General features: G+C 56.9%; 1 protein-coding gene across 3 annotated transcripts in view; it reads right to left on the reverse strand.

Moving 5' to 3' along the window:
• LOC134342247 (alpha-2-macroglobulin-like) overlaps window positions 1-21,189 on the reverse strand; it is a 182,923-nt gene that overhangs the window by 159,163 nt on the left and 2,571 nt on the right. For all 3 annotated transcript variants that reach the window (XM_063040210.1, XM_063040209.1, XM_063040208.1), the window contains exons 2-3: window positions 2,948-3,131; window positions 2,667-2,835 (exon numbers count right to left, since the gene is read on the reverse strand). In XM_063040210.1, the coding sequence (XP_062896280.1) occupies window positions 2,667-2,835; window positions 2,948-3,131 (353 nt within the window). The remainder of the gene's footprint in view (window positions 1-2,666; window positions 2,836-2,947; window positions 3,132-21,189) is intronic.

The following is a 21,189-nucleotide window of genomic DNA, read 5'->3' on the forward strand; positions in this document are numbered from 1 at the left end:
CCTGACCTCCCCAGGAGGTCAGGTCCCCTGTAACTCTGTAACTCCCCTAACACCCTCCTAACACACACAAATGCTGAGAGCAGTGGGGGGGGGTAGGGGTCAAACATCCAATGACCTTTCACCTCCTGAGACCTGAGGTCAATCGCTCAGGAGTTTGGAGGCCGGAGAGGAGGTGCACTCCCCTAACTGTGCTCCTCGTGGTTTTAAGCACCTCTGGAATAAGGTCCCAACCTGCCCGACCTCTCTCCGTAACTCAGTCCCTCGAGTCCCGGCGACATCCTCGTAAATCTCCCTCTGCACTCTTTCCAGCTCAGCGGCATCTTTCCTACAGCGGGGGCGACCAAAACTGAACACCGTACTCCCAGTGCAGCCTCGCCGATGTCTCGTACGACTGGGACGTGACCTCCCGACTCCCGTACTCGAAGACTTGTCGAGGTCGCTCCTGGAACCGTATCCTAAAGGAACCAAGGGGCCCTGGCCCGAGTGGGAATTAAGAAGATTTCAGGGATGATGGCAGTGCTTTAGTAGATAGAGATTGGAGGTGGGTGAAGGAATGACCATCAAGCCTGCGTAGTGTCGAGCTACTCCACAGATTCTGGTATGTCCTCACACCCCTGATTTGTCGATGGGGGAGAGAGTAATGTGGCAAATGTGGACTACACAGACTAACACTGCCCAGGGAAGTAAGGAATCTCCCTTCAAACCCCTGACCTGTCGGGGGGGGGGGGGGGGGTGAGGGTAATGTGGCAGATGTGGATTGCATGGACAAACCCCACCCAGGGAAGTGGGGAATCTCCCCTCACCCCCTGACCTGTAGGTGGGGGAAAGGGTAATGTGGCGGATGTGGAATACACAGACTAACCCCACCCAGGGAAGTGGGGAATCTCCCCTCACCCCTGACCTGTAGGTGGGGGAAAGGGTAATGTGGCAGATGTGGAATGCATGGACTAACCCCACCCAGGGAAATGGGGAATGTCCTCTCACACCCCTGACCTGTAGATGCGGGGAGAGGGTAATGTGGGTAATGTGGCTAATGTGGAATACACAGACTAACCCCACCCAGGGGAGTGGTGGGTATCCCCTCACACCCCTCACCTGTAGATGGGGGAGAGGTTAATGTGGCGGATGTGGAATGCATAGACTAACCCTACCCAGGGAAGTGGGGAATGTCCCCTCACACCCCTGACTGTAGGTGGGGGAGAGGGTAATGTGGCGGATGTGGAATGCACGGACTAACCCCACCCAGGGAAGTGGGGAATGTCCCCTCACACCCCTGACTGTAGGTGGGGGAGAGGGTAATGTGGCGGATGTGGAATGCATGGACTAACCCCACCCAGGGAAGTGGGGAATGTCCCCTCACACCCCTGACTGTAGGTGGGGGAGAGGGTAATGTGGTCAATGTGGAGTGCACAGACTAACCCCACCCAGGGAAGTGGGGAATGTCCCCTCACACCCCTGACTGTAGGTGGGGGAGAGGGTAATGTGGTCAATGTGGAGTGCACAGACTAACCCCACCCAGGGAAGTGGGGAATGTCCCCTCACACCCCTGACTGTAGATGGGGGAGAGGGTAATGTGGTCAATGTGGAGTGCACAGACTAACCCCACCCAGGGAAGTGGGGAATGTCCCCTCACACCCCTGACCTGTAGGTGGGGGAGAGGGTAATGTGGTCAATATGGAGTGCACAGACTAACCCCACCCAGGGAAGTGGGGAATGTCCCCTCACACCCCTGACTGTAGGTGGGGGAGAGGTTAATGTGGCGGATGTGGAGTGCACAGACTAACCCCACCCAGGGAAGTGGGGAATGTCCCCTCACACCCCTGACTGTAGGTGGGGGAGAGAGTAATGTGGTCAATGTGGAGTGCACAGACTAACCCCACCCAGGGAAGTGGGGAATGTCCCCTCACAACCCTGACTGTAGATGGGGGAGAGGTTAATGTGGCGGATGTGGAATGCACAGACTAACCCCACCCAGGGAAGTGGGGAATGTCCCCTCACACCCCTGACTGTAGGTGGGGGAGAGGTTAATGTGGCGGATGTGGAATGCACAGACTAACCCCACCCAGGGAAGTGGGGAATGTCCCCTCACACCCCTGACTGTAGGTGGGGGAGAGGGTAATGTGGCGGATGTGGAATGCACAGACTAACCCCACCCAGGGAAGTGGGGAATGTCCCCTCACAACCCTGACTGTAGATGGGGGAGAGGATGATGTGGCGGATGTGGAATGCATGGACTAACCCCACCCAGGGAAGTGGGGAATGTCCCCTCACAACCCTGACTGTAGATGGGGGAGAGGGTAATGTGGCGGATGTGGAATGCACAGACTAACCCCACCCAGGGAAGTGGGGAATGTCCCCTCACAACCCTGACTGTAGATGGGGGAGAGGTTAATGTGGCGGATGTGGAATGCATGGACTAACCCCACCCAGGGAAGTGGGGAATGTCCCCTCACACCCCTGACTGTAGATGGGGGAGAGGGTAATGTGGTCAATGTGGAGTGCACAGACTAACCCCACCCAGGGAAGTGGGGAATGTCCCCTCACACCCCTGACTGTAGATGGGGGAGAGGATGATGTTGTCCATGTGGTCTGCATGGATTGTCTGCAGTCTTCCATTGACGGTTCTTGCTGCACATTGGCAGGAGATGCACATGGGAGGGACTCACCTGTCTGGCCAGGTTTGTAAACGGGCTTGTCTGTCTGTACGAATGTCAGGGACTGCGTTTTCTGTAGGAGGACCCTCTTGGTGACGTTCACTGCTTTGCTCAGACCCGATCCAATGACCGTGACCTCAGCCACCGAATTTTGCTCGTTCGTCAGCTCAATGTCTGGCACCTGGGCAGAGAAATTTTGCAGGTCACACGAGGGGTGGTGTGATGGTTTCGCCATGGCAGGTTGACAGGCTGCAGAGTTCCAGACGTACGTCCCCCCCGCCAACAAAACTTACCGTGAACTCCATGCACCCGTGGTGCCCCACCGGGCCCGCCGTCTCTTTCTCCACAGTGGTGTTGGTGGGGGCATGGTGCAGGGTCACCCGGAGTGACCCACTCCCCTCCCCCACGGGCTGGAGCAGGCAAATCTTCTCCTGGATGCCGACCTGTATCTGCGACGGGATTAGAACCAGGGCATCACTGGAAAAGGAGAGAGGTCAGTCAGGAACACTGGGGTGGTCCGTCGAGAGCAAAACCACCTTCCCAAACTGTGCAAACTGATTTACCATGCCCATCAACCCCCCACCCCCTCACCCCAGACCGTGGGACACCTCAGTCCCCGGAGTGAGAAACTGCCTGTTTTCCAGACTGTGGGACCTCCCACTCCCCCGGACTGGGAGACCATCCATCCCAGACTGTGGAACTTCCTACTTCCCGGACTGAGAGACTGCCCATCCCTTCTCTCTCCACCTTCCCTCTCCCCCTCCATCTTCCCCTCTCTCCTTCTCTCTTCCCCCTCTCACCTGTGTGTCCCTCTCCCCCCACCTCCTCTCTCTCCACTGCTGTCTACCTGCTCCCTCCCCTCTCCTCTCTCTCTCTTCATGCTCCCCCTTTCCCTCCTCATCTCCCTCACTCTCCCCACTCTCTCCATCCCCACCCCCTTTCCCACTTCTCTCATCCCCTTTCTCTCTCAGCCTCTCTCTGCCCTCAGTCACCCACTCTCGTCACAACAGGTCAACGGCAGACGCAATCTCAATGGCTCTCCAGACGGTTTGGGACAAACACCTACGTCAGGGTGCTGTTCATCGACTATAGCTCAGCATTTAATACCACCATTCCCACAATCCTGATTGAGAAGTTGTAGAACCTGGGCCTCTGTACCTCCCTCTGCAATTGGATCCTCGACTTCCTAATCAGAAGACCACAGTCTGTGCGGATTGGTGCTAACATCTCCTCCTCGCTGACGATCAACACTGGCGCACCTCCGGGGTGTGTGCTTAGCCCACTGCTCTACTCTCTGTATACACATGACTGTGTGGCTAGGCATAGCTCAAATACCATCTATACATTTGCTGACAATACAACCACTGTTGGTAGAATCTCAGGTGGAGACGAGAAGGCGTACAGGAGTGAGATATGCCAACTAGTGGGGTGGTGCTGCAGCAACAACCTGGCACTCAACGTCAGTAAGACAAAAGAGCTGATTGTGGACTTCAGGAAGGGTAAGACGAAGGAACACATACCAATCCTCATAGAGGGATCAGAAGTGGAGAGAGTGAGCAGTTTCAAGTTCCTGGGTGTCAAGATCTCTGAGGATCTGACCTGGTCCCAACATATCGATGTGGTTATAAAGAGGGCAAGACAGTGTCTATACTTCATTAGGAGTTTGAAGAGATTTGGCACGTCAACAAATGCACTCAAAAACTTCTGTAGTTGTACGGTGGGGAGCATTCTGACAGGCTGCATCACTGTCTGGTATGGAGGGGCTACTGCACAGGACCGAGAGAAGCTGCAGAGGGTTGTAAATCTAGTCGGCTCCATCTTGGGTACTAGCCTACAAAGTACCCAGGACATCTTCAGGGAGCAGTGTCTCAGAAAGGCAGCGTCCATTATTAAGGACCCTCCAGCACCCAGGGCATGGCCTTTTCTCACTGTTACCATCAGGGAGGAGGTACAGAAGCCTGAAGGCACACACTCAGCGATTCAGGAACAGCTTCTTCCCCTCTGCCGTCCGATTCCTAAATGGACTTTGAAGGTTTGGACACCACCTCACTTTTTTTTAATATATGAGGAGTGATTGATAGGTTTGTGGCCTAATGTAGAAGGAGTCAATTTTAGAAAACCTAGCACATTTATTTTTCAACATAGTCCCCTCCTATATTGACACACTTAGTCCAGCAGTTGTGGAGCATACGGATCTTGGACCTCCAGAAAGTGTCCACAGCATGGGTGATTGATAAGTTCGTGGCCCAAGGTAGAAGGAGATGAGTTATTAACAGGGAGTACAATCAGACTGGAGGGTTGTGACTAGTGGTGTCCCACAAGGATCGGTTCTGGGACCTCTACTTTTCGTGATTTTTATTAACGACCTGGATGTGGGGGTAGAAGGGTGAGTTGGCAGATTTGCAGATGACACAAAGGTTGGTGGTGTTGTAGATAGTGTAGAGGATTGTTGAAGATTGCAGAGAGACATTGATAGGATGCAGAAGTGGGCTGAGAAGTGGCAGATGGAGTTCAACCCGGAGAAGTGTGAGGTGGTACACTTTGGAAGGACGAACTCCAAGGCAGAGTACAAAGTAAATGGCAGGATACTTGGTAGTGTGGAGGAGCAGAGGGATCTGGGGTTACATGTCCACAGATCCCTGAAAGTTGCCTCACAGGTGGATAGGGTAGTTAAGAAAGCTTATGGGGTGTTAGCTTTCATAAGTCGAGGGATAGAGTTTAAGAGTCGCGATGTAATGATGCAGCTCTATAAAATTCTGGTTAGGCCACACTTGGAGTACTGTGTCCAGTTCTGGACACCTCACTATAGGAAGGATGTGGAAGCATTGGAAAGGGTACAGAGGAGATTTACCAGGATGCTGCCTGGTTTAGAGAGCATGCATTATGATCAGAGATTAAGGGAGCTAGGGCTTTACTCTTTGGAGAGAAGGAGGATAAGAGGAGACATGATAGAGGTGTACAAGATAATAAGAGGAATAGATAGAGTGGATAGCCAGCGCCTCTTCCCCAGGGCACCACTGCTCAATACAAGAGGACATGGCTTTAAGGTAAGGGGTGGGAAGTTCAAGGGAGATATTAGAGGAAGGTTTTTTTACTCAGAGAGTGGTTGGTGCGTGGAATGCACTGCCTGAGTCAGTGGTGGAGGCAGATACACTAGTGAAGTTTAAGAGACTACTAGACAGGTATATGGAGGAATTTAAGGTGGGGGGTTATATAGGAGGCAGGGTTTGAGGGTCAGCACAACATTGTGGGCTGAAAGGCCTGTACTGTGCTGTACTATTCTATGTTCTACCTTCTACTCGTACAGTATTTCTGTTTTTGCACATTTTTTAAAAAATCTATTCAAAATACGTAATTGATTTACCAGTTTATTTATTATGTTTTATTTTATTTATTATTATTATTTTTTCTCTCTCTCTGCTAGATTATGTATGACATTGAACTGCTGCTGCTAAGTTAACAAGAGTCACGTCACATGCCGGTGATAATAAACCTGATTCCTCCATCCCCATCTCTTACCCCCTTTACCTCCCCTCCTTATCTCCTCCTCTTGTCCCCTCTGTCCCCCTCCATCTCTACCCATTTTCTACATTTCCTTCCCCCCTCTCTTCCTCTCCCTCGTCACTTTCTCCCCCTCTGCCCCTCTCTACACCCCTCTCACCCCACCCCCAACCCACTCTCTCTCTCTCTATCTCTCCGTCCTCCCTCTCCCCTTTTCTATGCCCCGTTTCTCTCCCTCCCTCCTGTCCCCCTTTCTCCTCCTCGCCCCTCTCTCATCTCTCTCTCTTCCTTTTCCACCTTCTTTCCCTCCGTCTCTCTCTCACCCTCTGTGTCTCCCTCCTCACACTCTCTCTCCTTCCCCTCCCCCATGCACCCCCCTCTCTCTACCACCTCTCCCCCTTGCCCCCCTTCTCTATACCCCTCTCGCCTGTGTGTGTCTCTTCCCAATCGCTATAACCCTCTCTCCTTCACTCCTTCTCTCTCCACCTCATTCCCCATCTCTCCCCTCTCTCTGCCCCCTTTCACCCACTCTCTCCCCTCCTCCTTCCCTCCCCCTCTCTTACTCCCCTTTCCCTCCCCTCCCTGTCTATGCACTTCCATCTCCCTCCCCTCTCTTTCTCTCTTCTCCCCTTCTCTCACTCTCTCAACCCCTCTCTACATGCCTCTCACCCCCCCCCCCTTGCCTGTCTCTCTCTCTCTGTCCTCTCTACCCAATTTCCCTCGGGATCAATTAAGTATATCTATCTATCTATCTCTCCCACTTTTCTATCCCCCTTCTCTCTCACACACTCCTCTGTCCCCCACCCTTTCTCCCCGCCTCATCTCTCAACCTCCTCTCTACACCCCTCTCACCCCCTCCCCCTCTTTCCCCTTCTGGCCCCTATCTCACCTCCCTCTCCCTTCTTCTCTCCCTCTGTCTCTCTCCTCACACTCTCCCCTCCCCCGTGCATCCCCCCCCTCACCCCCTCTCCCCACCACCTCTCCCTTGCCGCCCCTTCTCACTCCCCCTTTCACTCCCCCTCTGGCTTATGTGTCTCTCCCCTCTCTCTCCACCACATTCCTTTCCCCACTCTACCCCTCTCCCCATTTCTCTCCTGCTGTCTCTCCCCCTCTCTCTTCCTCTCCCCCTCCCTCTCTGCACCCTTTCACCTACTCTCTCCCCCTCTCTCACTCTATCTCTCCTTCCCTCTCTCTCTTCCTCCCTCAATCTCTACCTCTCCTTCCCATTCTCTCCCTCTCACTCCCTCTCCTTCCCTCTCTCCCTCTTCTTTCTTTCACTCTCTAATTCTCCTTCCCTCTCTCTCACTCTCTATATCTCCACCCTCGCTCTCTTTTGCTCTCTCCCCCATCTCTCTCCCCCCCCCCACCTCTTACGCCTCTTACCCTCTTGAGGGCATTAGGGTTAAGGTTAGGGAGAAGCAGAACTCACGTGTATCAGGGGTCGTAATGAAGTAAAGGGAATTACTGGGGCGTGAGAGAGCAGCGTGCCCAGGTGGATTGGAGGGGGATACTAGCGGAGATGGCTGAAGTTTCTGGGAATAGATCACAAGGTGCAGGATAGACATGTCCCACAGAGGACGAAGTTCTCAAATGGCAGGGGTCGGCAACTGTGGCAATAAAGGAGGTTAAGGACTGCATAAAAGCCAAGGAAAGGGCAGATAAGGTAGCAGAAGTGAGTGGGAAGTTGGATGATCGACAAGTTTTTAAAATCCAACAAAAGGCAACTAAAAAAGTTGTAAGAAGGGAAAAGATGAAATATGAGGACAAACAAGCCAATACTATAAAGCAGGATACCGAAAGTTTTTCCAGTTATAGTAAGAGTAAAAGGGAGGTGGGAGTTGATATTGGACCACAGGAACATGATGCTGGTGAGGTAGCGATGGGGGACATAGAAATGGCAGATGAACTTAATGGGTACTTTGCTTCAGTCTTCACTGTGGAAGACACTAACAGTGTGCCAGAGGTCCGTGAGTGTCAGGGAGCAGGAGTGAGTGCTATTGCTATTACAAAGGAAAAAGTGCCAAGCAAACTCAAAGGTCTTAAAGGTGGATAAGTCACCTGGACCAGATGGACTACATCCCAGAGTCCCGAGAGAGGTTGCTGAAGAGATAACGGATGCATTGGTCTTGATCTTTCAAGAATCACTTGGTTCTGGCATGGTCCCAGAGGACTGGAAGATTGCAAATGTCACCCCACTCTTTAAGAAGGGAGGAAGGCAAAAGAAAGGAAATTATTGGCCAGTTAGTCTAACCTCAGTGGTTGGGAAAGTGCTGGAGTCTATTACGAAGGATGAGGTTTCAAGGTACTTGGAGACTAATGATAAAATAAGTCAAAGTCAGCATGGTTTCTGTAAAGGGAAATCTTGCCTGATAAATCTGTTCTTCGAGGAAGTAACAAGTAGGGTGGACGAAGGAGAGGCAGTGGATGTCGTTTACTTGGATATTAAGAAGGTCTTTGATAAGGTGCCACACATGAGGCTACTTAATAAGATAAAATCCTTTGCTGTTACAGGAAAGATTCTGGCGTGGATAGAGGAATGGCTGACAGGAAGGAGGCAACGAGTGGGAATAAAAGGGACCTGTTCTGGTCAGCTGCCAGTGACCAGTGGTGTTCCTCAGGGGTCAGTATTGGGACCGCTATTTCTCCCGTTGTTTGTCAATGATGGAATTGATGGCTTTGTGGAAAAGTTCGTGGATGATATGAAGATAGGTGGAGGGGTAGGTAATGCTGAGGAAGCAATGCGATTGCAGCAGGACTTAGACAAATTGGAAGAATGGTCAGATGTGTTTGAGCATGGCGGGGAGCTGGATGGGGCTTTGGGGTTCTAAAGTTTCCTCTGTTTATGTGGATGTTTGCGGAGGAAAAAAGATTTCAGGATGTATATTGTATACACTTCTCCGACATTAAATGTACCTATTGAAAATTATTGGAAACATTAACTATTATCTAAATGGGGAGAAGGTTCAAACATTAGAGGTGCAGAGGGACTTGGGAGTCCTCGTGCAAGGCTCCCAGAAGGTTAATTCACAGGTTGAGTCTGTGGTAAAGAAGGCAAATGCAATGTTGGCATTTATTTCAAGGGGAATTAGAATATGAAAACCAGGAGATAACACTGAGCCTTTATAAGACACCAGTCAGACCGCACTCGGAGTATTGTCAACAGTTTTGGGCCCCGTAGCTCAGAAAGGGTGCGTTGCCATTGGAGAGAGCCAGGAGGAGGTTCACGAGGATGAGATTCCGGGAATGAAGGGGTTAACATATGAGGAGAGTTTGGCAACCTTGAGCGAGTACTCACTGGAATTTCAAACAATGCCGGGGGGGGGGGGAGGCGGGGGGGAGTGCAGGAGAGAGGATCTCATTGAAACGTACCGGATGTCAAAAGCACCAGATAAGGTCCCCATCTCTTCCCACTCCTCCTCCTCTCTCCACTCATCATTTCTTTCCCCCTCTCTCTCCCCCTCCCCCTCTTTAGCACCCTCTCCTGTCTCGTTCTACCCCCCATCTCTCTCCTGCGTCCCTGTCCACCTCTCCAACCCATCTCAACCCCCCGTCTCCCCCTCTCTCTGCGCTCTCCTCTTTCCATCTCACCCTTCTCTCCTGCTCTCATTCTCCTCTCTCCCATTCTCCCCCTCCCTCCTCACTCTCTCCACCTCTCTCTTACCTCCTGCTCTCCCTCCTCTCTCTCTCCTCTCCCCTGCTCACCCCTTCTCTTTCTCCCCCTCTCCCTCTCACTCCTTCCCTGTCTCTCTCTTCCCTCTCCCTCCCCATCTCTCTCTCCTCTCTCTCCCCCTTCTCGTCTCTCTTTCTACATCACCCCTCTCCTGCTTCTCTCTAACCCCCTATCTCCTCACTCTCTTTCTCCATCTCCCCATCTATTCCCTCTCTCCTCCCCTTCCCCTCCCTCTCCCCCTCCTCATTTCTATCCTCCCTTTGTCCCCATCTCTCTCTCCTCTCTCTTTCCCCCTTCCCCTTCACCCTCCCTCCCTCCCTCTCTCCCCCTTCCTCCTCTCTACCCATCATTTTCCCCATTCTCCAAACTCCCTGCCTCCCCCTCCCCACACCTCCTCTCTTCCCCTCCTCTCCTATCTCTCTCCAATCCCTCTCTCCCCTCCATCCCCCTCTCTTTCCCATCCCTCTAGCTCTCCCCCTCTCTTTCCCCCTCTCTACCTCTCACTACTCCCTCCCATTCCCCCATCTCTCCTGCCTCCCTCTCCCCCTTCTCCAATTCCCTTTCCACCTCCCTCTCTCCTCACCTCCCCTTCTCCCGTCCCCTCCCTCTCCCTTCCTCCCCTCTCTCTTCCCCCTTCCCTCACCTCCGACTCCCCCTTTCACAATCTCTTTTCATCTCTCTCACAACCTCCCCTCTCTCTCTCCCCTCCCTCTCCCCCTCACCCCTTCTCTGTTTCTTCTCTCTCGCCTCTCTCCCTTCCCTCTTTCCCCTTTCTCTCCCTTTCCTGTCCCCCAATCCTCTTCTCTCTCTCCCTCCCCCTCTCTCTCTCTATCTCCCTCTCTCTGTCCTTCCCTCCCACCCTCCTTGCCCCCCTCCCCATCTCTCTCTCTGTGCTTCCCTCCTTGCCCCCCTCTCTCTCCCCATCGCTCCTGTCTCTCTTTCTCCCACCTCTCCCTCTCTCTCTCTATCTCCCTCTCTGTCCTTCCCTCCCACCCTCTTTGCCCCCCTCCCCATCTCTCTCTCTGTGCTTCCCTCCCATCTTCCTTGCCCCCTCTCCCTCCCCATCTCTCTCTCTTTCTTCCACCTCTCCCTCTCTCTCTCTTCTCTCTCCACCTCTCTTTCTCCCACCTCTCTCTCTGTCCTTCCCTCCCACCCTCCTTGCCCCCCTCTCTCCCCATCTCTCTCTCTCTGTCCTTCCCTCCTTGCCCCCCTCTCCCCCTCTCTGTCCTTCCCTCCTTGCCCCCCTCTCCCCATCTCTCTCTCTCTGTCCTTCCCTCCTTGCCCCCCTCCCCATCTCCCTCTCTCTGTCCTTCCCTCCTTGCCCCCCTCCCCATTTCTCTCTCTCTGTCCTTCACTCCTTGCCCCCTCTCTCTCCCCATCTCTCTCTCTGTCCTTCCCTCCTTGCCCCCCTCTCCCCATCTCTCTCTCTGTCCTTCCCTCCTTGCCCCCCTCTCCCCATCTCTCTCCCTCTGTCCTTCCCTCCTTGCCCCCCTCTCCCCATCTCTCTCTCTGTCCTTCCCTCCTTGCCCCCCTCTCCCCATCTCTCTCTCTCTGTCCTTCCCTCCTTGCCCCCCTCTCCCCATCTCTCTCTGTCCTTAACTCCTTGCCCCCTCTCCCCATCTCTCTCTCTCTCTCTCTGTCCTTCCCTCCTTGCCCCCTCTCTCTCCCCATCTCTCTCTCTCTCTCTCTGTCCTTCCCTCCTTGCCCCCTCTCTCTCCCCATCTCTCTCTCTCTCTATCTGTCCTTCCCTCCTTGCCCCCTCTCTCTCCCCATCTCTCTCTCTGTCCTTCCCTCCTTGCCCCCTCTCTCTCCCCATCTCTCTCTCTCTCTCTCTCTGTCCTTCCCTCCTTGCCCCCTCTCTCTCCCCATCTCTCTCTCTCTCTCTGTCCTTCCCTCCTTGCCCCCTCTCTCTCCCCATCTCTCTCTCTCTCTCTGTCCTTCCCTCCTTGCCCCCTCTCTCTCCCCATCTCTCTCTCTCTGTCCTTCCCTCCTTGCCCCCCTCCCCATCTCTCTCTCTCTGTCCTTCCCTCCTTGCCCCCCTCCCCATCTCTCTCTCTCTCTGTCCTTCCCTCCTTGCCCCCCTCTCCCCATCTCTCTCTCTGTCCTTCCCTCCTTGCTCCCCTCTCCCCATCTCTCTCTCTGTCCTTCCCTCCTTGCCCCCCTCTCCCCATCTCTCTCTCTCTCTGTCCTTCCCTCCTTGCCCCCTCTCTCTCCCCATATCTCTCTCTGTCCTTCCCTCCTTGCCCCCCTCTCCCCATCTCTCTCTGTCCTTCCCTCCTTGCCCCCCTCTCCCCATCTCTCTCTCTGTCCTTCCCTCCTTGCCCCCCTCTCCCCATCTCTCTCTCTGTCCTTCCCTCCTTGCCCCCCTCTCCCCATCTCTCTCTCTGTCCTTCCCTCCTTGCCCCCCTCTCCCCATCTCTCTCTCTCTCTGTCCTTCCCTCCTTGCCCCCTCTCTCTCCCCATCTCTCTCTCTGTCCTTCCCTCCTTGCCCCCCTCTCCCCATCTCTCTCTGTCCTTCCCTCCTTGCCCCCTCTCCCCATCTCTCTCTCTCTCTCTCTGTCCTTCCCTCCTTGCCCCCCTCTCTCCCCATCTCTCTCTCTCTGTCATTCCCTCCTTGCCCCCCCTCCCCATCTCTCTCTCTGTCCTTCCCTCCTTGCCCCCTCTCTCTCCCCATCTCTCTCTCTCTCTGTCCTTCCCTCCTTGCCCCCTCTCTCTCCCCGTCTCTCTCTCTCTCTGTCCTTCCCTCCTTGCCCCCCCTCCCCATCTCTCTCTCTGTGTCCTTCCCTCCTTGCCCCCCTCTCCCCATCTCTCTCTCTGTCCTTCCCTCCTTGCCCCCCTCTCCCCATCTCTCTCTCTGTCCTTCCCTCCTTGCCCCCCTCTCCCCATCTCTCTCTCTCTCTGTCCTTCCCTCCTTGCCCCCTCTCTCTCCCCATCTCTCTCTCTGTCCTTCCCTCCTTGCCCCCCTCTCCCCATCTCTCTCTGTCCTTCCCTCCTTGCCCCCCCTCCCCATCTCTCTCTCTGTCCTTCCCTCCTTGCCCCCCTCTCCCCATCTCTCTCTGTCCTTCCCTCCTTGCCCCCTCTCCCCATCTCTCTCTCTCTCTCTCTGTCCTTCCCTCCTTGCCCCCTCTCTCTCCCCATCTCTCTCTCTCTCTGTCCTTCCCTCCTTGCCCCCTCTCTCTCCCCATCTCTCTCTCTCTCTGTCCTTCCCTCCTTGCCCCCCTCCCCATCTCTCTCTCTCTGTCCTTCCCTCCTTGCCCCCCTCTCCCCATCTCTCTCTCTGTCCTTCCCTCCTTGCCCCCCTCTCCCCATCTCTCTCTCTGTCCTTCCCTCCTTGACCCCCTCTCCCCATCTCTCTCTCTCTCTGTCCTTCCCTCCTTGCCCCCTCTCTCTCCCCATCTCTCTCTCTGTCCTTCCCTCCTTGCCCCCCTCTCCCCATCTCTCTCTGTCCTTCCCTCCTTGCCCCCCTCTCCCCATCTCTCTCTCTGTCCTTCCCTCCTTGCCCCCCTCCCCATCTCTCTCTCTCTCTGTCCTTCCCTCCTTGCCCCCCTCTCCCCATCTCTCTCTCTCTCTGTCCTTCCCTCCTTGCCCCCTCTCTCTCCCCATCTCTCTCTCTGTCCTTCCCTCCTTGCCCCCCTCTCCCCATCTCTCTCTCTGTCCTTCCCTCCTTGCCCCCTCTCCCCATCTCTCTCTCTCTGTCCTTCCCTCCTTGCCCCCCTCTCCCCATCTCTCTCTCTGTCCTTCCCTCCTTGCCCCCCTCCCCCCATCTCTCTCTCTCTGTCCTTCCCTCCTTGCCCCCTCTCTCTCCCCATCTCTCTCTCTGTCCTTCCCTCCTTGCCCCCTCTCTCCCCATCTCTCTCTCTGTCCTTCCCTCCTTGCCCCCTCTCCCCATCTCTCTCTCTCTCTCTGTCCTTCCCTCCTTGCCCCCTCTCTCTCCCCATCTCTCTCTCTCTCTCTCTCTGTCCTTCCCTCCTTGCCCCCTCTCTCTCCCCATCTCTCTCTCTCTCTCTCTGTCCTTCCCTCCTTGCCCCCTCTCTCTCCCCATCTCTCGCTCTCTCTCTGTCCTTCCCTCCTTGCCCCCTCTCTCTCCCCATCTCTCTCTCTCTCTGTCCTTCCCTCCTTGCCCCCCCTCCCCATCTCTCTCTCTCTCTGTCCTTCCCTCCTTGCCCCCCCTCCCCATCTCTCTCTCTCTGTCCTTCCCTCCTTGCCCCCCTCTCCCCATCTCTCTCTCTGTCCTTCCCTCTCTCTTCCTTCCCTCCTTGCCCCCCTCTCCCCATCTCTCTCTCTGTCCTTCCCTCCTTGCCCCCCTCTCCCCATCTCTCTCTCTGTCCTTCCCTCCTTGCCCCCCTCTCTCCCCATCTCTCTCTGTCCTTCCCTCCTTGCCCCCCTCTCCCCATCTCTCTCTGTCCTTCCCTCCTTGCCCCCCTCTCCCCATCTCTCTCTCTGTCCTTCCCTCCTTGCCCCCCTCTCCCCATCTCTCTCTCTCTGTCCTTCCCTCCTTGCCCCCCTCTCCCCATCTCTCTCTCTGTCCTTCCCTCCTTGCCCCCCTCTCCCCATCTCTCTCTCTGTCCTTCCCTCCTTGCCCCCTCTCTCTCCCCATCTCTCTCTCTGTCCTTCCCTCCTTGCCCCCCTCTCCCCATCTCTCTCTGTCCTTCCCTCCTTGCCCCCTCTCCCCATCCCTCTCTCTCTCTCTCTGTCCTTCCCTCCTTGCCCCCTCTCTCTCCCCTCTCTCTCTCTCTCTGTCCTTCCCTCCTTGCCCCCCTCTCTCATCTCTCTCTCTGTCCTTCCCTCCTTGCCCCCTCTCTCCCCATCTCTCTCTCTCTGTCCTTCCCTCCTTGCCCCCTCTCTCTCCCCATCTCTCTCTCTCTCTGTCCTTCCCTCCTTGCCCCCTCTCTCTCCCCATCTCTCTCTCTCTGTCCTTCCCTCCTTGCCCCCTCTCTCTCCCCATCTCTCTCTCTCTCTGTCCTTCCCTCCTTGCCCCCTCTCTCTCCCCATCTCTCTCTCTCTCTGTCCTTCCCTCCTTGCCCCCCCTCTCCCCATCTCTCTCTCTCTGTCCTTCCCTCCTTGCCCCCCCTCCCCATCTCTCTCTCTCTGTCCTTCCCTCCTTGCCCCCCTCTCCCCATCTCTCTCTCTGTCCTTCCCTCCTTGCCCCCCTCTCCCCATCTCTCTCTCTGTCCTTCCCTCCTTGCCCCCCTCTCCCCATCTCTCTCTCTCTGTCCTTCCCTCCTTGCCCCCCTCTCCCCATCTCTCTCTCTGTCCTTCCCTCCTTGCCCCCCTCTCCCCATCTCTCTCTGTCCTTCCCTCCTTGCCCCCCTCTCCCCATCTCTCTCTCTGTCCTTCCCTCCTTGCCCCCCTCCCCATCTCTCTCTCTCTCTGTCCTTCCCTCCTTGCCCCCCTCCCCATCTCTCTCTCTCTCTGTCCTTCCCTCCTTGCCCCCCTCTCCCCATCTCTCTCTCTCTGTCCTTCCCTCCTTGCCCCCCTCTCCCCATCTCTCTCTCTGTCCTTCCCTCCTTGCCCCCCTCTCCCCATCTCTCTCTCTGTCCTTCCCTCCTTGCCCCCCTCTCCCCATCTCTCTCTCTGTCCTTCCCTCCTTGCCCCCTCTCTCTCCCCATATCTCTCTCTGTCCTTCCCTCCTTGCCCCCCTCTCCCCATCTCTCTCTGTCCTTCCCTCCTTGCCCCCCTCTCCCCATCTCTCTCTCTGTCCTTCCCTCCTTGCCCCCCTCTCCCCATCTCTCTCTCTCTGTCCTTCCCTCCTTGCCCCCCTCTCCCCATCTCTCTCTCTGTCCTTCCCTCCTTGCCCCCCTCTCCCCATCTCTCTCTCTCTCTGTCCTTCCCTCCTTGCCCCCTCTCTCTCCCCATCTCTCTCTCTGTCCTTCCCTCCTTGCCCCCCCTCCCCATCTCTCTCTGTCCTTCCCTCCTTGCCCCCTCTCCCCATCTCTCTCTCTCTCTCTCTGTCCTTCCCTCCTTGCCCCCTCTCTCTCCCCATCTCTCTCTCTCTGTCATTCCCTCCTTGCCCCCCCTCCCCATCTCTCTCTCTGTCCTTCCCTCCTTGCCCCCTCTCTCTCCCCATCTCTCTCTCTCTCTGTCCTTCCCTCCTTGCCCCCTCTCTCTCCCCATCTCTCTCTCTCTCTGTCCTTCCCTCCTTGCCCCCTCTCTCTCCCCATCTCTCTCTCTGTCCTTCCCTCCTTGCCCCCTCTCTCTCCCCATCTCTCTCTCTCTCTGTCCTTCCCTCCTTGCCCCCTCCCCATCTCTCTCTCTCTCTGTCCTTCCCTCCTTGCCCCCCTCTCCCCATCTCTCTCTCTGTCCTTCCCTCCTTGCCCCCTCTCTCTCCCCATCTCTCTCTCTGTCCTTCCCTCCTTGCCCCCCTCTCCCCATCTCTCTCTCTGTCCTTCCCTCCTTGCCCCCCTCTCCCCATCTCTCTCTCTCTGTCCTTCCCTCCTTGCCCCCCTCTCCCCATCTCTCTCTCTGTCCTTCCCTCCTTGCCCCCCTCTCCCCATCTCTCTCTCTCTGTCCTTCCCTCCTTGCCCCCTCTCTCTCCCCATCTCTCTCTCTGTCCTTCCCTCCTTGCCCCCCTCTCCCCATCTCTCTCTGTCCTTCCCTCCTTGCCCCCTCTCCCCATCTCTCTCTCTCTCTCTGTCCTTCCCTCCTTGCCCCCTCTCTCTCCCCATCTCTCTCTCTCTCTCTCTGTCCTTCCCTCCTTGCCCCCTCTCTCTCCCCATCTCTCTCTCTGTCCTTCCCTCCTTGCCCCCTCTCTCTCCCCATCTCTCTCTCTCTCTCTCTGTCCTTCCCTCCTTGCCCCCTCTCTCTCCCCATCTCTCTCTCTCTCTGTCCTTCCCTCCTTGCCCCCTCTCTCTCCCCATCTCTCTCTCTGTCCTTCCCTCCTTGCCCCCCTCTCCCCATCTCTCTCTGTCCTTCCCTCCTTGCCCCCTCTCCCCATCTCTCTCTGTCCTTCCCTCCTTGCCCCCCCTCCCCATCTCTCTCTCTGTCCTTCCCTCCTTGCCCCCCTCCCCATCTCTCTCTCTCTCTGTCCTTCCCTCCTTGCCCCCCTCCCCATCTCTCTCTCTCTCTGTCCTTCCCTCCTTGCCCCCCTCCCCATCTCTCTCTCTCTGTCCTTCCCTCCTTGCCCCCTCTCTCTCCCCATCTCTCTCTCTCTGTGCTTCCCTCCTTGCCCCCCTCTCCCCATCTCTCTCTCTGACCTTCCCTCCTTGCCCCCCTCTCCCCATCTCTCTCTCTCTGTCCTTCCCTCCTTGCCCCCCTCTCCCCATCTCTCTCTCTCTGTCCTTCCCTCCTTGCCCCCCTCTCCCCATCTCTCTCTCTCTGTCCTTCCCTCCTTGCCCCCTCTCTCTCCCCATCTCTCTCTCTGTCCTTCCCTCCTTGCCCCCCTCTCCCCCCCTCTCTCTCTCTGTCCTTCCCTCCTTGCCCCCTCTCCCCCTCTCTCTCTCTCTCTGTCCTTCCCTCCTTGCCCCCTCTCTCTCCCCATCTCTCTCTCTCTGTCCTTCCCTCCTTGCCCCCTCTCTCTCCCCATCTCTCTCTCTCTCTCTCTGTCCTTCCCTCCTTGCCCCCTCTCTCTCCCCATCTCTCTCTCTCTGTCCTTCCCTCCTTGCCCCCTCTCTCTCCCCATCTCTCTCTCTCTCTCTCTGTCCTTCCCTCCTTGCCCCCTCTCTCTCCCCATCTCTCTCTCTCTCTCTGTCCTTCCCTCCTTGCCCCCCTCTCTCTCCCCATCTCTCTCTCCCTCTCTGTCCTTCCCTCCTTGCCCCCTCTCTCTCCCCATCTCTCTCTCTCTCTGTCCTTCCCTCCTTGCCCCCTCTCTCTCCCCTCTCTCTCTCTCTCTGTCCTTCCCTCCTTGCCCCCCCTCCCCATCTCTCTCTCTCTGTCCTTCCCTCCTTGCCCCCCTCCCCATCTCTCTCTCTCTCTATGTCCTTCCCTCCTTGCCCCCCTCTCCCCATCTCTCTCTCTGTCCTTCCCTCCTTGCCCCCCTCTCCCCATCTCTCTCTCTGTCCTTCCCTCCTTGCCCCCCTCTCCCCATCTCTCTCTCTGTCCTTCCCTCCTTGCCCCCCTCTCCCCATCTCTCTCTCTGTCCTTCCCTCCTTGCCCCCCTCTCCCCATCTCTCTCTCTCTGTCCTTCCCTCCTTGCCCCCCTCTCCCCATCTCTCTCTCTGTCCTTCCCTCCTTGCCCCCCTCTCCCCATCTCTCTCTCTCTCTGTCCTTCCCTCCTTGCCCCCTCTCTCTCCCCATCTCTCTCTCTGTCCTTCCCTCCTTGCCCCCCTCTCCCCATCTCTCTCTGTCCTTCCCTCCTTGCCCCCTCTCCCCATCTCTCTCTCTCTCTCTCTCTGTCCTTCCCTCCTTGCCCCCTCTCTCTCCCCATCTCTCTCTCTCTGTCATTCCCTCCTTGCCCCCCCTCCCCATCTCTCTCTCTGTCCTTCCCTCCTTGCCCCCTCTCTCTCCCCATCTCTCTCTCTCTCTGTCCTTCCCTCCTTGCCCCCTCTCTCTCCCCATCTCTCTCTCTCTCTGTCCTTCCCTCCTTGCCCCCCCTCCCCATCTCTCTCTCTCTGTCCTTCCCTCCTTGCCCCCCTCTCCCCATCTCTCTCTCTCTGTCCTTCCCTCCTTGCCCCCCTCTCCCCATCTCTCTCTCTGTCCTTCCCTCCTTGCCCCCTCTCTCTCCCCATCTCTCTCTGTCCTTCCCTCCTTGCCCCCCTCTCCCCATCTCTCTCTCTCTGTCCTTCCCTCCTTGCCCCCCTCTCCCCATCTCTCTCTCTGTCCTTCCCTCCTTGCCCCCTCTCTCTCCCCATCTCTCTCTGTCCTTCCCTCCTTGCCCCCCTCTCCCCATCTCTCTCTCTCTCTGTCCTTCCCTCCTTGCCCCCTCTCTCTCCCCATCTCTCTCTGTCCTTCCCTCCTTGCCCCCCCTCCCCATCTCTCTCTCTGTCCTTCCCTCCTTGCCCCCCTCTCCCCATCTCTCTCTGTCCTTCCCTCCTTGCCCCCTCTCCCCATCTCTCTCTCTCTCTCTCTCTGTCCTTCCCTCCTTGCCCCCTCTCTCTCCCCATCTCTCTCTCTCTCTGTCATTCCCTCCTTGCCACCCCTCCCCATCTCTCTCTCTGTCCTTCCCTCCTTGCCCCCTCTCTCTCCCCATCTCTCTCTCACTCTGTCCTTCCCTCCTTGCCCCCTCTCTCTCCCCATCTCTCTCTCTCTCTCTGTCCTTCCCTCCTTGCCCCCCTCCCCATCTCTCTCTCTCTGTCCTTCCCTCCTTGCCCCCCTCTCCCCATCTCTCTCTCTGTCCTTCCCTCCTTGCCCTCCTCTCCCCATCTCTCTCTCTGTCCTTCCCTCCTTGCCCCCCTCTCCCCATCTCTCTCTCTCTCTCTGTCCTTCCCTCCTTGCCCCCTCTCTCTCCCCATCTCTCTCTCTGTCCTTCCCTCCTTGCCCCCCTTTCCCCATCTCTCTCTGTCCTTCCCTCCTTGCCCCCCCTCCCCATCTCTCTCTCTGTCCTTCCCTCCTTGCCCCCTCCCCATCTCTCTCTCTCTCTGTCCTTCCCTCCTTGCCCCCCTCTCCCCATCTCTCTCTCGCTGTCCTTCCCTCCTTGCCCCCCTCTCCCCATCTCTCTCTCTGTCCTTCCCTCCTTGCCCCCCTCTCCCCATCTCTCTCTCTCTCTCTGTCCTTCCCTCCTTGCCCCCTCTCTCTCCCCATCTCTCTCTCTGTCCTTCCCTCCTTGCCCCTCTCTCTCCCCATCTCTCTCTCTCTCTGTCCTTCCCTCCTTGCCCCCCTCTCCCCATCTCTCTCTCTCTGTCCTTCCCTCCTTGCCCCCCTCTCCCCACCTCTCTCTCTCTCTCTCTGTCCTTCCCTCCTTGCCCCCTCTCTCTCCCCATCTCTCTCTCTCTCTGTCATTCCCTCCTTGCCCCCCCACCCCATCTCTCTCTCTCTGTCCTTCCCTCCTTGCCCCCTCTCTCTCCCCATCTCTCTCTCTCTGTCCTTCCCTCCTTGCCCCCCTCTCCCCATCTCTCTCTCTCTCTGTCCTTCCCTCCTTGCCCCCTCTCTCTCCCCATCTCTCTCTCTCTGTCATTCCCTCCTTGCCCCCCTCCCCATCTCTCTCTCTCTCTGTCCTTCCCTCCTTGCCCCCCTCTCCCCATCTCTCTCTCTCTGTCCTTCCCTCCTTGCCCCCCTCTCCCCATCTCTCTCTCTCTCTCTCTGTCCTTCCCTCCTTGCCCCCCTCTCCCCATCTCTCTCTCTCTGTCCTTCCCTCCTTGCCCCCTCTCTCTCCCCATCTCTCTCTCTCTGTCATTCCCTCCTTGCCCCCCCTCCCCATCTCTCTCTCTCTGTCCTTCCCTCCTTGCCCCCTCTCTCTCCCCATCTCTCTCTCTCTGTCCTTCCCTCCTTGCCCCCCTCTCCCCATCTCTCTCTCTCTCTCTGTCCTTCCCTCCTTGCCCCCTCTCTCTCCCCATCTCTCTCTCTCTGTCATTCCCTCCTTGCCCCCCTCTCCCCATCTCTCTCTCTCTGTCCTTCCCTCCTTGCCCCCCTCTCCCCATCTCTCTCTCTCTGTCCTTCCCTCCTTGCCCCCCTCTCCCCATCTCTCTCTCTCTCTGTCCTTCCCTCCTTGCCCCCTCTCTCTCCCCATCTCTCTCTCTCTGTCCTTCCCTCCTTGCCCCCCTCTCCCCATCTCTCTCTCTCTGTCCTTCCCTCCTTGCCCCCTCTCCCCATCTCTCTCTCTCTGTCCTTCCCTCCTTGCCCCCCTCCCCCCTCTCTCTCTCTCTGTCCTTCCCTCCTTGCCCCCCCTCCCCACTCTCTCTCTCTTCCTTCCCTCCTTGCCCCTCCTCTCCCCATCTCTCTCTCTCTGTCCTTCCCTCCTTGCCCCCCTCTCCCCATCTCTCTCTCTCTGTCCTTCCCTCCTTGCCCCCCTCTCCCCATCTCTCTCTCTCTGTCCTTCCCTCCTTGCCCCCCTCTCTCCCCATCTCTCTCTCTCTGTCCTTCCCTCCTTGCCCCCCTCTCCCCATCTCTCTCTCTCTGTCCTTCCCTCCTTGCCCCCCCCTCCCCATCTCTCTCTCTCTGTCCTTCCCTCCTTGCCCCCCTCTCCCTCTCTCTCTCTGTCCTTCCCTCCTTGCCCCCCTCTCCCCTCTCTCTCTCTCTGTCCTTCCCTCCTTGCCCCCTCTCTCCCCATCTCTCTCTCTCTGTCCTTCCCTCCTTGCCCCCCCTCTCCCCATCTCTCTCTCTGTCCTTCCCTCCTTGCCCCCTCTCTCTCCCCATCTCTCTCTCTCTGTCCTTCCCTCCTTGCCCCCCTCTCTCCCCATCTCTCTCTCTCTCTCTGTCCTTCCCTCCTTGCCCCCCTCTCCCCATCTCTTCTCTCTGCCCCCCTCTCCCCATCTCTCTCTCTCTGTCCTTCCC

Source organism: Mobula hypostoma, unplaced genomic scaffold (assembly GCF_963921235.1).
Source record: "Mobula hypostoma unplaced genomic scaffold, sMobHyp1.1 scaffold_70, whole genome shotgun sequence".
NCBI lineage: Eukaryota > Metazoa > Chordata > Chondrichthyes > Myliobatiformes > Myliobatidae > Mobula > Mobula hypostoma.